We start from the raw sequence: 14,795 nt of genomic DNA, 5'->3' as shown, positions 1-14,795 counted from the left end.
GGGGGGGGGGGGGATAAACTGCAAGATATTCGGGCATCTTTATTCCCCTTTCTCGCGACGGAGAGGTGCAACGACGACGGTGTGTCGACGTTCTAATGAATTTTGAGATCGGCCTCAAGAGACGTCGCGTCTGCGAAATCACGGCTCGTGAAGATCGTGACGATACATTACAATCGTGCTTGCGGCGCAGTGACGCGGCAAGATCCATTCGAGGAGCGATGCTCCGGGCGAGACCCTGCTTGTCAAAAACTCCGTAGCGATGCGCAATCTGCACGTGTACTGACATACAAGCGCACACACACACACACACACACACGAGCGCGCGTGAACACATTATGAGTAATCCCGTCGCAGCTGGAGTATGAAACGCTGGAAGGAACGACGTCGGCGGCTGAATCGTCGATCCGTCGACTAATTGACGCCGGATCATTATCGAAATCCGGAGACGACTTTGTCGTCGTCGTTGTCGGCTCTGTGGAATTGCCTCTCGTAGGTAGCTCGCGTGTACATCGTTCGAGTCGCCATAGTGTGCGCGACTATATAGGAGGAGGCCGAGCGAGGGTGATGGAGACGGAAGAAAGGAGAGTCGGCGCGCAGGGGGTTGGCGGAAGAGGAGGTCGCGAGGGAGAAAGAGAGAGTGAGAGAACGGGGTGGGGAGGGCAGGGAGAGGGTGGGAGGGATATGAGGGAGCTGCCGGTTCAGCTGCATTAATTAAACTAGCGGAGGACAATGAGCCTGTCTGCCGGCTCGCTTGCCTCGCCGTGTAATTCACGCCTCTCACGGGAGGAGAGGCGCCCTTCGACTTTGCTTTCCAGTTTGAACCTTCCTACGGCCTTAATTACCTACGCCCTTTCACCCGTCTCTCTCTCTACCTTTTCTCGCGGGTCTTTCCGCCGAGCGAGATCTCGTTTCGGAGCGAGCGGAGCGCGAAACGGAGCTTCGTCGAGGCCGCGCTTCGTTGTTTTATTGAATTATTACACGCTCGCCTCTCGAATCCGGATACCGAACGGGGGAAGCTCGCGCGCGCCGGAAGTTCACCGAATAGCGCTCGGCGTTATTGCATCGTCCGTTGGAAAATTAAGAAATCCCGTCACGCTATCGCTGTTCCGACGTGAAAGTGAAAATGAAACCTTTAGCGCGAGCCAGACGGCGAGCGATCTCGCGTTTCGTCAAATCACGCTGAGCGCGGCTGAGGAGGAGTGAAGAAAAAGAAAATAATATCGCAAAGATACTACAGATATAAGTATTTATTGTGGGAAAGTGGAGCAGAGAGTTAGGCGCGCGCGAGATGAAGGAGTCTCTTGGAGCGAATCGTAATATCGTCGCGTCGGGACGCGAGAGCAAACAAGACGTCCGCCCGCTCGAGGTTGCATCCTCGCGACGCAACGGAGTCAAGGCGATCGGTTACAAATTGAAGACACTAATATACACACGGTTCGGCGCTCAGGCCCGCGACTTGGCACCTATCGTCGTCGACGACGCTGCCGCAGCCGTTATAGACGTCGTCGTGTCGCTTATTAACTCGCGCAAGTTCGCCCCAGCTACGCGTTGCTGCTACGGCTAACAAGGTGAACAATGTTTGGCAATTATCTCGGTTAAATGATCCTCCGGAGATGCGGCTGCGGCCCAGCATCGTCTAGCAACGTCGCCCGAAACATCCGCGGGCGTATATCGCGCGCGATAACGGCGTCTTTCTCACTCGGCTTGGCTCGTGCGGAATCACGCCGTGGAAACGCAAGCAATCTTGGCGATCGCGCGATTCTTCCCCCAAAGTCGCATTAATTAATAATAGTAATAACATTAATAATTCACTACATTGGCGCACGACAGTGATATAACAAACAAACATCTCTTGTGGGGTTGTGAATGCGACGTCTGCCTTTCCTTACGAGAGTTAATTCGTATCTCTGTCATCGTGGTAGAACGAAAATACCTTTCCCGAAATTAATCAAGAAGTGTGTCGAATGATCTATCGATTCGTCTCTTCTCGAAAATGCCGGGATAACGACGGTATGTCCGAATGGTAAATTCATATTCGGCGGAAATGGCGTGTAAAAAGATCGGCTTCGTACTCGAAAGTCCGCGTGAATTTTGCATCCGGCGTTTTAATGAGAATTTCAATGTTAATTTAAATTAAGTTTTAATTAATTGCTCTGGCGAAATGTACACCGCAGAGGTGTATCTTGTAAAAATTCGCAGTGGCGGACACGTCGGCGTGTCGGATCGCCGCACGTGTAATTGCAATGACGTTCATGCGTCTTCTCTCTCTCCCGTTTTCTCCGCGGCTCCGATTTCGCGCGCGCGTACAGAGAGAGCGAATCGTGTTCTCGCGATCGTGGTGCATCGCGCGTATCGTTTCTCACGGACGCACCTCGAGACAATGAGTTCACTCACCCATCGGCTGTCAAGTGTGGCGGAAAATCAGCGAACGCTCGCCGGAGCGCCTTAGAGATTCTCTCGCCTTGTAGGCTCGCGGGGAGAGTGAACTATAATTCGTTAGCGTGACCGGCGGAAACGTTCAGTTTACGTAATAAGAAATTACGGTAATGATCGTAGCGTAAATAGCGATCGAGCTTGCGTATCCGCGTTGCCTCGCGCGATCTCTCAAATTCGCAGGAGGATTAACAGCTCGGCGCTTGTGCTCGCCGAACGAAAAATACGATCTCCCGGAACCGAGAGCGAGGCGGTGAGGAGGGACGGGGAAGAAAACGCGGCTGATGATGGGACCCGTTTACGTCACCTGGCTCGTAACTTCTTTTCGTCCCTCTGCCTCTTCCTCGCGTACGGCTTCGCGAAGTCCCGAGCGCCGGTTTCCTGTTTTCTTCGCTCGCGCGTAATATGCACCCGCGTAATTACGCGAATTATACCGCGTATCGACTTTCATATCGGCGGAGCGCTGCCTCTCTTGACTCCCCTTCTTCCCGTCCGTCCGTCTGTCCGCTCGCTCCGACGCGTTCCCTTAACCGCGCGCAACGCCGGAGAGACGCAGCCACGAAACGGCGATCTTATGCAAATCGATTAACGGTGCATCCACGCGCTGCTTTCTGCCTCCTCTCCGCCTCTATCCCCCCTGCTCCCTCCTCTCCTGCTTCTGCTCGACGTAAGGCCGATATTGGCTGATAAATATTCACCGTGCTTCTCTCGCTCGCTCGCGCGCGGTTCCCCCGTCGCGTTTCGTTCTCCTCCCTGTCCGCGCTCCCTTCTGCCAACGCATCCGCCGTCGTTGCTTCGGGGGTCGTTAAAATAATGAACTTCTTAATAAGACGAAATTCTTCGGCGCGACGTTCGATCGCTCTCCTGGACGGTTATCGTAAAATTCATCGCTGTCGCGGTGGGTGCCCGTGTGGGAAGATGTAAAGAAGGGGGGAAAAAAGGGAATTCCGATATTTTCACGCGCCTAGAAAAACTCGTGTACGGTGAAAGAGACACGGAGATCTCGGCGAGTCGGGAAGTGGATTATCCGTGACATAATTTCCCATAAAAGCGGCCGTGTCCAGTTGCATATCGTCGACACCGGCGAATTCGCCCGCGATCTCTCTAGGATCGCGTCGTCGGAGCGAAACAAGAGGATCCTTGCGGGCTCTCCCCGTTCGACGGACCCGCCGCGGCGGATCGTGAATCGTGATCCGAATCGACGAGAGGTGCCGGCACGGCAGTCGCTTTGTCGTGCCTCGTGTCGTCGTCGTCGTTTCTCCTCTTTTTTTCGCCGTGCATCGACACCGGAGCCAGAATGACGTAAAGCGCGAGGAAGGATAGGAGAGGGAGAGAGAGGAGAAAAAGAAGCGGCGGGAACCGGTTGTTGGCCTCACACCGGCAGCTGTCTTGCCGGCGAACGCGAGGAGGTGGTAGTTCGAGCGGCGGACGAGGCGGGTGAAGAGAGCGAAGAAACGCTACACGCTCGATCGACGGCTTCTACGGCTCGCCGAGCTAGCTTCTGAAAACGAGGAGGAGAGTTTCGGCGCTCTCGAGCGTCGCTTTTGTTCTCCCCCGCAACCACCCCTTTCGTCGCTCAGCCTCGCGCGTTATCCTCGGGTTTCTCCTCTCACTGTTGCCGTCGTGTCGCATCGAAAACTGTAAATCAACACCGTGGATAATGTTCCACCTCCTCCATCCGGAGCCGAGGAGAATCAGCTGTTCGACTCGCGACGGTGGAAACTTCGAGGGACGGGAAGACCGAAGGAGGCGAGTTAGAGGAAGACGAGGCTACTCGACTCGAGATAACCTCGTGAAACTTTGACGGATCGCTCGGAACCACCGATCACGGGCGCATATTCCGCGGGGGGGATGACGGCGAGGAGGTGGAGGAAGAACCGTCGTTCGTGGACCTGTACGTTAATTTCGTCTGGTATCTGAAGCGCACAGCCGCGCTCTCCGAGTCTCTAACGACGCTCGTTATGAGGCGATTCCGCGATTTTCCAACGGCGTTCGTCGACGTCCCCTCGTCTCCCTGTCAGCCATTCGTCCACTCGTCGTCGTCTGCGCTCTCTCTCTCTCTCTCTCTCTCCGCGATCTCTCTGTACTTTTGCTCTCCTCGTCGTCAAGTTACTCGCTCGTGTGTTTGCTTGGCGTACAAGCAGCCACCGACCTCCTCTTCGCCTCCTATATGTCTTCCCTCAGTTTCGCGAGGGGCTTATTATGCCGACAATGTCGCTGTGGTTTTTGACGGAAAATTGCATTACTCGCCATTAAGGCCGTATTAACTCTCGCGGCGACACGCGCAGCAGACAACGCGAGCTGATGCAATTACACGGCGCGGGATTCGATATTAATTCTGTCGCTCGCTCTCCAATTCGAGCGCCGCCGATTATTTCGCGACGACGGCGATTATTTCGGGTGTCAACCCGTATTGCATTTCAAGACGATTCGTGCGAGGCAGCGGGAAATTACGTTCGCGACTATACGCGCGACGCGCTCAGGAAATAACGATCGGGATTTTTTCCGAGAGATACGAACGTGGAAGCGCGCACCTCTCGCGCGTAAGGACATCTCGCGATGAATCTCAGGGCAATTTCCCCCTCCCCCGGCGGAAAGTTTAATTGGCCATTACTTTTTCAATATTCAATCGCCGCAGAGCGTATAGAATGTTAAATTAAACGGAGACTGGCAAGAATAAGGTCTCGTTATCTATTCTCGCTCCGCGGTGTCGAGGTTTTAATTCGCGAAGATCCTGTTAATTTAATCGCTCGTCACTCACACCGGATCATCACGGGGCAAATGAGACTATTCTCGACATTCTCGTCACCGAGGACGCCAAGATCGACCGCGTATTTGTAAATTAAAAGGTACGCTGGAAAAAAAGACTGGTAATACATACTAAATGCATTTAATCAAAGATCTCGACGGAATATTCGTAAACTGTTACGAAATTTTGTATTAATTACCAAGTACTTAATTGGCCTGCAATATGAACGACTTTTTATCCAGAGTTGAATCATCTAAATAAAATAGTAAGTAAATAGTAACAGCTATCAAATATTAAAAATCTATCATCAATTATTCGATGATTATTATTAGATATTTGTTATATAATTATTAATATATATTTATGAATCTCTCTCTCTCTCTCTCTCTCTTCCTTTTTTTATGATATCACCTAAAACAGTTTTCCTTGCGAACTATACGTTTAGTAATAGTTACCAAATATACCTCATTTCCAGCTGTTAAGATTTGGTATTAAATCAACAAAGTTTAGTTTAATTATCTAAATGTATAGCTCAAGCGACTAATTGGTCCTTAAAATATATATATATATTTATTTATTTCAATTTAATCAGATTATTTCATAACCGTTGCCGAACATTCGGCCCGCATTATTTCACCAAATCATTTGGCAACAGCTGGCAAATCTTGTCATATGTTAGCAAATCCTTCTTTCAGTGTACAACGCGACTCACTCGCCGCGAGCGGAACATCCTGTGTGTGTGTGTGTGTGTGTTCCGGTCCGCGCGCTCTCGCGCCGTCGTCTCGAAAGTAAATAGCGCATTACATTACGCGGCCGGTGAGCTTCGCGCGTGCGGTCCGTGATTTTCGCTTTATCTGCGCCCGTGCATTCTCGTTTTCTACCAATTATAATACGATCTAATGCCCCTCTCGGGTTCCCCCTCCTCCTTCCTCACTAACGACGAGGAAGCAACGATAGACAGCAGCTTCCTATCCTTATTCTCGAGAAGCGTTCAATTATTGACTTCAATTCGGAGCCGACACATTAGCATAGTCCTGAATAATTCATGGTCGAACGGTTAATCCCGCAGTATGTAAATTGATCCCTCTAATTGCGAGCGACAATACGATGAGCGTCGGTGCGGCAATGGTCCGCGAATCGCGTCCGATTTATGTAGGTATTCTTGGTTTACTCTAACGAGACGAGCGACGGCGAGGCGTCGTAATGTCCTCGCGCGGGCTCTACAAATTATCTCGGACGTAATTGCGCGGAACCCACGGAACCGTTCCGTGAAATGCAAAACGGGCGCGCTCGATCGACCGATACCGGCCGAATTATATTTCGACGACGCGAGGCGCCGGGTATTATTCCACCTTGAAGAAGATCCCTCTCCTCGAGTCGTGCACATAATCGTCTGTATAATTTCGGCCGATCGAATTGTCAGCTGAACGCTGCAATTAGCATAATCCCGAGGCGAGGAATGTGAGTTGTGTAATTTCATTTTTGTGTACGAATTGAGAAATCGTACGAAAAATCGACGTTTGACTCTTCGTTTGATCCTCGTGTAATATTTTTGTCTCCGGGTGGCGCTGAGTAGAACCTCTCGATTTAACCGTCGTTAATTGTCGCCGAGCCTTCCGAGTGACAGCACCGAGGTGTGATACCGCGATGGTAGTGTTAATAACCGCGTTGGAAAGTGGTATTCATATTCTCGAGACGAGGAAAAGAGAGGGAAAAACGGGTCGTCTCGACATCTCGCGTGATTTTCCGCGAGACTTTCATTCCCCCCCCCCTCATCTTTCTCCCCGCGCGGAATCTTCTAACGGGGAATTATCTCGTTCCAATTTACTTCGGGACTTGGCCTAACGAACCGGCCCCGGGGGTAACCCCGGTAATTACCCCCGCGATTTCCGCTAATCGCCTTCGTGCGGCGCAAATCTAAAGAGAACCCAGCCACCGTTCGAATCCACAAAGATGCACTCTCACGATCCGATTTACTTATTTTTTCCTCTCCGCCGCGCGCTTAACAGACAACACGGCGCGACACCGGCTCGTCGTCGTCGAGAGACGCGGGAAGGAGGGAAAGCGGGGCGCCGCACCATCGATCGTGAAAAAACATTATCGGGACTCGACGCGGAGCTCGTCGAACTGTGCTGCCGGTACTGCTAATTGAAGAGCTCGCGAAAGTGGCTCGCGTTTGTTGCGATTTCCAGCGCGTTACCTCGTTCCCGCGAGGGATCCCCATTCTTTGTCGAGCGCGCACATCGGTCGGGTTTGTATGCATTTCTCGTTCGAGCGTCCGCTCGCTCGCTCACGGCGAATGAAAACTCTCCGGCGTGTACCGGGTTATCGTATTTTTTTCTGTTCGCTAAGAATTAAAGAGGAGCGGCCGCCGCCGCTCGAGGGAATAGCATTGTTTTGTTTCTCTCTCTCTCTCTCTCCGGCGCGCTCCGGTCTGCCAATATTTTCCGCGTGATTCCCCCCGCTCATCCATCCCCCCGCTCTCCTCTCGTCGCTACTAACACGCGTTCTCGCGAAAAGCTTCAAGTGCGTTTATTATTTTTCCCCACTTTTAACCACCCCTCGCTCAGCCGGCCTGCGTTGCGCTTCGTACCCGGTTTTTCTTTTCAATCGCTTTAGCCCCGAAGCGCGCTGAGGAAGGGGGATGATGATTCACGCGCTCTCCCGCGCGAGTGAATACGCGATACGCGCGATCCGAGCCCGCTTGTGTTTTTCATTGAGTCTCGGTGAGATTAATCGCCATCGTGGGTCTCTCGAATAAACGCACCTGTGGCTGCTGCGAGGCAGCCGAGTTTTTCCATCGCCCGTCGCGACAAAGAGGATCGCGTCCGGGAGGGGACGAGCGAGCGAACGAACGAACGGGGAGCTCGGAGCGGAAACTTGTTATTTCATCGACGATGAAATGAAACTCTTCGAATTTTCATGGAGCAGTGTGAATTAGCGCGCGAGATAATAAGAGTCGTGCGAAAGTGTGCGTGCGCGCCAGGCGGGTCGCTACTTTTATTCCCCCCCCAACAGTCTGAGAGCGCGCTTGTTTGTTGCGCTGCTCCGCGTAAGGAGCGTAACGTTCGCAACAAGTGTCTCCGAATGAAATTTCGTTATCGATCGCGACGACGTGCATCGGCGCCGGCGACGTTCGGAAACCACCGAATTGCTTTCGTCATCTGTTTATTCTTTGCACAACCCCGTTCGCTCGCGCGATCTAGAATCACGCGAGCGCATTTACGCTGACGCAATAATTCCCGTGATCGTCATTTCAATGATTCGCGTCTTTACGCCGCTAAACGCGATATTTTATCCAAGTCGCGATCGATTTGTAAAGTGTCGACTGTATCGCGCGCGATCTCGCTCACCCGAGAGAAAGAACGAGGGAGAAAGGGAGAAAGAGAGCGCGCAGGCTCTCACGAACCTTTTACTTTGCCGGGGCAGCGCGCGTATAATCGTTCGATAATATCGAGACGGCTCGTGCCAGAACAGATTAGAATTCTTAATGGCTCGCGTAAAAGGCGTAGCACAGCGGACCGCGCGCGCTCGTCGTCTCTTTAATAAATTTTACGGCACGGTAACTCCCGCGATCGGCTGCCCGTCGCATCGAGATAATAATTAATTTGCCCGCGGATTGTTTTACCTCTCCCTCCCCTCCTCCCCCGGCGTTCCCTTGCGCGAATCGAATCTCGTTATGTCGGAGCAAAAATACCGCGACGTTACCGTAGCTGTGACATAACGTGTCGTATGAACGAACGTCCGACGTAATATTGACTTATACTACTTTCAGAAATTAAAATTCCCCGATGCCTGACTTATCGGTGACTCGTACCACTTGTTGGAAATGAAGAATTTTTTAGTTTTTCGTCTTGACTTGTATTAAGCGAAAATTTTAGAAGCGATAACAATCAAGGGACAGATCGATCTTAAAGTTTCAGCCTCGAAATACCCACGAGTGTCCTCCAATTTGCAGTCTCTCTTGTTCTCACTGATCAGTGTCTGTTAAGACCAATGAGGCGCAGCCGACGTAATGAAGGGACGAATAAATTAAGAGTCGAATCAATCGGGCCGAATCATCGACTCGTCGGTCCAAAGTTGAAGGAAAACTTCAATGTGAGCGAAAAATGACAACTCCATCGACGCCTCGCGGAAGACTCGGCTCGTTACGGAAAGACACCCCTGTTATCAAAGCGCGTTATCGGACGACGCCGCGACCGCCGGTGGGTACGCGGTCGCGCGCTTCCTCGTACACAAGTGTGTGTGTGTGTGTGTGTGTATACTTGTGCGCTCGCGTGCGAGGGTGTGTTTGCGCGCGTTATACCGCGCTCCGCACGGGCAACGTAGGGACAAGAGAGGCGATATATAATGTTCCGCGATATTAAACGGGACGCATTCCACCGAAGCCACCCTCTGGTCCCTGCTATGAATGCTTCTACGACCCCCGTCTCCTGTCTCACCCCTGCCTGCCGCCCCCTCGTCGACCACCTCCGAAAAGCAGGACGGGAGAGAGAGGGGGAGAGTGAGGGTCGGAGAGAGAGAGGGAGAGAGGTGGAGGACCTGGCCTACTCGACCAGGGCCACCCCCGAATGGTTATACGCCAAATTTACAGCTTAGCCAGTGCCACCACCGCCATCCGCGAACGCGGCATTTACTACCCCCCCCCNCCCCCCCCCCCCCCTCCTCTATGCAACGGATACATACCATCGGTATATGGCTCAAGGATAAAGCGACCGAGGACATTTTCCGGCTGTCCGCGACGTGACGTTCCCTCGATGACGAATTCACTCGGCCGGATGTCGCTCGGAATTTCAGATCGCCGTTTGTCAATTTCGCTGATACCCGCACGCTTCCGAGATGCACAGATCTCAGTCTGTGTCGCTGAGACTTTAGCTCAGCAGGATTTTGCCGGATGAGCAAGGCGACGGAGAATCTCTCTTGGTGAGAGGGGGACTGAGACGTATTCACGTCGATCGAATTTTCTTTCGTCGGGATGCGAGAATTAAACTGTTGTACAGGACTCGCGACATTCTACTTTATATTGTATTTGAGCGGAATTAAACGGAGTTGATGGGGACGAGTGTCGAGTTCCCGAGGACTTCGGGGTTAACCGCGCGCATACGATGTAACACGGCGGGAGCAAACTCACAAAGGCGCGCGAGTGGAAAGACGTATGTGGTGATCTCATTCCCGCGGATGTTCACGACATACCGAAACGTCCGGCTCTATCTCGCGAAAGTTTCTTCATTCGTCGCTGCGTCGCGTCTTCTGGCCGTTACGCCGTAATTCTCATCTCGCGAGACCCAGTAATCCGGCTGTTGCTTAAACAACCGAGTCAAGCCGCTTCATCAAAACCAAACGAACATTGAATTATCTGAAGAAACCTCGCTACCTATAATCCGACCCTATCGCGTTGCATTTTTACCTCGCTGTGGTTTCACCGCGGCGAGCGATCTCGGAAGTGTACTCTCTCGATTTCTTCGGGTGAAATTCCACTTGAAAAGTAGGGTGACAGCCGAGTCATTCGGAGTCAAGCGACTTTTCACTCGTACAGAGCAAATTGCCGAGTGAATATCTTTATTCGAGATCGAAGAGAGTGAATCTGATGTGTACCGCACCATCGTGACGAGACAAATTCGCACGGATCGACTGAAAAATTCCGGCGTGACCGGATGAAGAATTTCAGATTTCGGTGGGACGCAAATTCACTCTTGCGATGCTGAATGCGACGGTATCTTTGTTATCACATTGAACAAATGTTCACTCGGGTGAGATTCCTGCCCAAGAAATCTCGATGCAGGAACTACTCTAATCTCGGAGGCTGCGAAATGCCTATGAAATCCCGGGCGAGAGCGGCAGCTGGAGAAGCGGCCGCTGCGCTCCTCACGGGCCGAAAATTCGCAGCGACTCGATCATTGCTCGACGGCTCGAAGCCGGGGGAGAAAATCTAGCCGTGATATCCGGCGCCGAGTGGCTTGCGGCCGAGCCACGGAGAAGGACGCGCACGTTCGCGGTCTCGCGATCTCGTAGCAGCGGCAGGGACATTCCGAGGCTTCGAGGAGAGTGAGGAAGAGAGAGAGAGAGAGAGAGGCGTCGACTCCCTCCCCCGAGTATCTGTATCCTATCACGGCCAGCCTGGTCATACCCTATCCTTCACATCCGAACATTTCCATCCCTTGGGTATATAACCACCCTCCCCCCCTACATCCTCCTCTTCCTCTAGCGCCCAGCCGCGAGAACGCCGAGTGCAACCATGCATCATCCGCCATGATCTATGCCTTCTGCCGGCGTCCTGGCGTTGCAGTCTGCACGCGGGCTGGATGGACACACACACGCGCGCACGCTCGCTGGTGCACGTGCGAGAGTACGCAAACCGCGTCTGCACGTCTCTATTAAGCCACCGCTCATTTTCAGGCCACCGCCGCCTCGCATATTGCATTCGCGCGCGCATTCGAGTACCGCGCGAGCCGCGTTCACCGTTAGCCCACCGTGTGCATCCGCGATTGTGCGCAAGCCGCTGCATCGCGATATCGCCGGGTGACCCCGCGTGTGTTTTCACGAGGAACGGATGGGCCGAGAGAGAGAGACAGAGCGCACGCACGGTGTCTTTCACAAAGAGCTTTGCGAATCGAACCGACACATCGTCTCTCACTCTTTCATCCGCGGGTCATTCAGACTCGACTGAAAAGAACGGGGAATACTTTGCTATCTTTATAAGGAATCGATCATCTCGACACGGATTTGGCGAATTATCCTCTTCAACACCTGTTCTTTCTCTGTCTACCTCTTTTCCTCCCCCCCTCTCTCTCTCTCTCTCTTTCTGATGACAGGTCTTAAGTACGGGACGCGGTATGAGAAAATCTCGTTAAGCGCTGAGACTTTCAATTAGAGTGCTCAGCGTAGGTAAATTAAGTTGAACAGTCTCTCTCCCTCCGCGTTCCTAACTTTTTCTCTCTTTCTCTCTCTCTCTCGAAAACGTGCGCTATCGACTAACCACCCCTAGCGAAAAGATGCTCAATAATTAACAATGCCCCGGACTCGACAAGGCTAGCCCAGTAATCCCGGCGACCCGTTCCTCCACCCTCGCTCCCTCCCCCTCTCTTTCTTTCACTCCCCTGCGTCCAAACGGACAAAGTGGAGCACGTAACACGAATATCTGCGTATAATTAACAATTATCCGTCTCATCTTGATTCCTCGAGTGCCGAGCATGGTCAGCACATGCGCGCGGCGCGGGTTCCCGCGAATGATTCCCCGATGAATTTCGTCATCGCGATGAGGATACGGCAGGGACTGGAAGAGGGAGAGAAGAGAGAGAGAGAGAGAGAGTCATAGATAGAGGTCGACGTCGACGAGGACGACGATGNCGACGTGAGGGAGGGAGGGGGGGCACGCTCGGCTTTTCCCGGGGGTTGTTGCTACGGATCGGGATTTGCACCGCCACCGACACCACGAATCCGGGGGTAGGGGTCTTTTCCGGGGGCTCAACATACACACTCCACCCTCGGTAGGCGGAGTGTACCGCCTACGAACTACCCCCACCTGCCGTCGCGGCACTGATACGCGATATCAGCGAACACTTGTTGCTCCGACGAGCGACGTAGCACCGTGTTCGCTGCACCCCCTCGCCCTCCTTTGCACCCCCAACCCCCCCTTTATCCCCCCGCGACCGCGATTTTTCACGTGCTGATTTTTCCGCTGCGCGCACCCTCTCTCGCTTCCCACCTCTCACCCTCATTCTCGCGCGCGCACGCGACCCCCTGACTTCCACCCTCGTCGATCTCTCCCTCGTGGCTAATCCGATAGGATAATATCCCACTGTCGAAAGCGCGGGCGAGCCGCGCGCGCGATGGCCAGCGAAATTAATTCGTTATTCTGTAGCGGACATCGTTAGAAACAATAACGCACAATGTAATTGGCGGGAGGGGGTGGAGTGTTAGCCGTGCTAGGGGTGTCCCTACCGGCGGTATTATAATGATTCCGGTGGTGCGAAATGATTGAACGGCGGGACTCTCTCTACCATCCGATTGTTTTATGATTACTGTTAATATTAATGTTTAATATGGTTACCCTTGAAAAGAGAGATCATTGTTGCATGCATGCCTGAATGCTTCCGGTTGTCAAAGCGGGGGTTGTCGACGCTGCAGTAGAACCACCGGCTAACCGCTTCCCTTCCGCTCACGTGTCTCTATATTCTATGTTCTGCTGATTAATAGTCACGGTTTGGCATTTCCTGATATTCTAACTCTAGATATAAGTTTTATAAACACACTAAGCAGTTCTGAATTACATGCACGTCGCAGGATTTCGGCAAATTCGATATTCTACAAAAAAAGGGCTAGAAATATTTCCCCATGAAAGATCTGAAAGACTCGTGAATGTATCTCCGGCCCACATATATATATATATATATATATATAATATGTGTATGTTTGCACGTCGTCCCACTGCGCTTAATTACTTTTCGCATCGCGAGATGCAGGCTGGTTGGTCGGCACGTGTATCTCCGCGCATAGAGCGCCGACGAAAAGCTGAAAGGGGGAAGGGAAGAGAGAGAGAGAGAGAGAGTGGATTTTTCTGAGGGAAAGTTAATAAACTGGGGTTCGTCTCTCTCGTTTGTTGCAGGCAGTGCGGTGGCTGCAGCCGACACCATTTCCGCGCCGTGGACCCCCGCGAGTTCCGGGCCGCCGCCCGACGCCAACGGCTCCGGCTCGGATACGAAGAACCTCGACGTTGGCGAAATTAGCGATGTAAGTCGAGCGTGCCGTCTCCAATTAAAGACCGCTGCGCGTACTCGCGCGCCGCCTTTCTCTCTTTTTTTTCTTTTTTTTTCTTTCCGTTTGTCTCTTTCCTCCTTTTTTTCCGCGTCGTTCTTATTTCAATTAGCTCGCCGGCCCGTGAGTTCGAAAAAGGCGGAAACCTTTTCCGATGTTCGCGTTCTCATTCGGCCGGAAAAGTGAGCCGACTCTCGTCGAGTTCACGAGTGTGTATACCGTCTCGCGTGAGGACTCGAGTCGGATTATGCGAATTATGCGACGTAAGATGTAACGGTGCAGATGTAATTTCACGCAATCATCGCCCCGTTGGCGAAAGTCATCCTGTGAAAAAGAAAAGAAAAATGAGCACTCTTCTCGCAGTGTGTGATACGCGAGCGACCATCGTACAGAGGGAGAATCCTCATCATTTGGCTTTTCGTGCATGTGTTCTAGCTGCGTATTCGATCAGAGAGCTGAAGGGTCGTTCATTTTTCGAAAATCACGATGGCGCGATGTCGTTTGAAATTGACCAAGAGATATAGTTTTCCGCGTTATCAAGAGAATACACATTTTATAATCTCTGATTTGCATAGAGGGGGATGATAACTTTCGCACCGGCAGGGATTTACGCGGTGTCGAAAATAAAATAATCTCCCGGGCGAATTGCGCGACAATGAAATTTCATCGGGTCCGGCCGCGGGAGCACGCGCTGTTCCCAGTTAAGGATTAAACCGTTCCCGCGGTTACTTTTCGTTTGTTCGCGGAATTTATTTGCATACATATTCCCGCTGCAAAACCAAACAGCATCATGAATACTAATGTCATGAAAATTCACGGGATTACTTAAGCGTTAATTTGCCGAGCTTAGCACATGCAA

The 14,795-nt window shown here is 52.2% G+C and overlaps 1 protein-coding gene across 4 annotated transcripts in view; it reads left to right on the top strand.

The window, feature by feature from the left end:
* Positions 1-14,795, top strand: part of LOC106748451 (protein scalloped) — a 147,495-nt gene that overhangs the window by 90,901 nt on the left and 41,799 nt on the right. For all 4 annotated transcript variants that reach the window (XM_014626968.1, XM_014626969.1, XM_014626970.1 and 1 more), the window contains one exon: positions 13,788-13,912. In XM_014626968.1, coding sequence (XP_014482454.1) covers positions 13,788-13,912 — 125 coding nt within the window. The remainder of the gene's footprint in view (positions 1-13,787; positions 13,913-14,795) is intronic.

The sequence above is a fragment of the Dinoponera quadriceps genome, unplaced genomic scaffold (assembly GCF_001313825.1).
Source record: "Dinoponera quadriceps isolate SergipeBrazil2010 unplaced genomic scaffold, ASM131382v1 scaffold2183, whole genome shotgun sequence".
Lineage (NCBI taxonomy): Eukaryota > Metazoa > Arthropoda > Insecta > Hymenoptera > Formicidae > Dinoponera > Dinoponera quadriceps.
The sequence above is the reverse complement of the archived record's forward strand: the minus strand, read 5'-3'. Positions and strand labels throughout refer to the sequence as shown.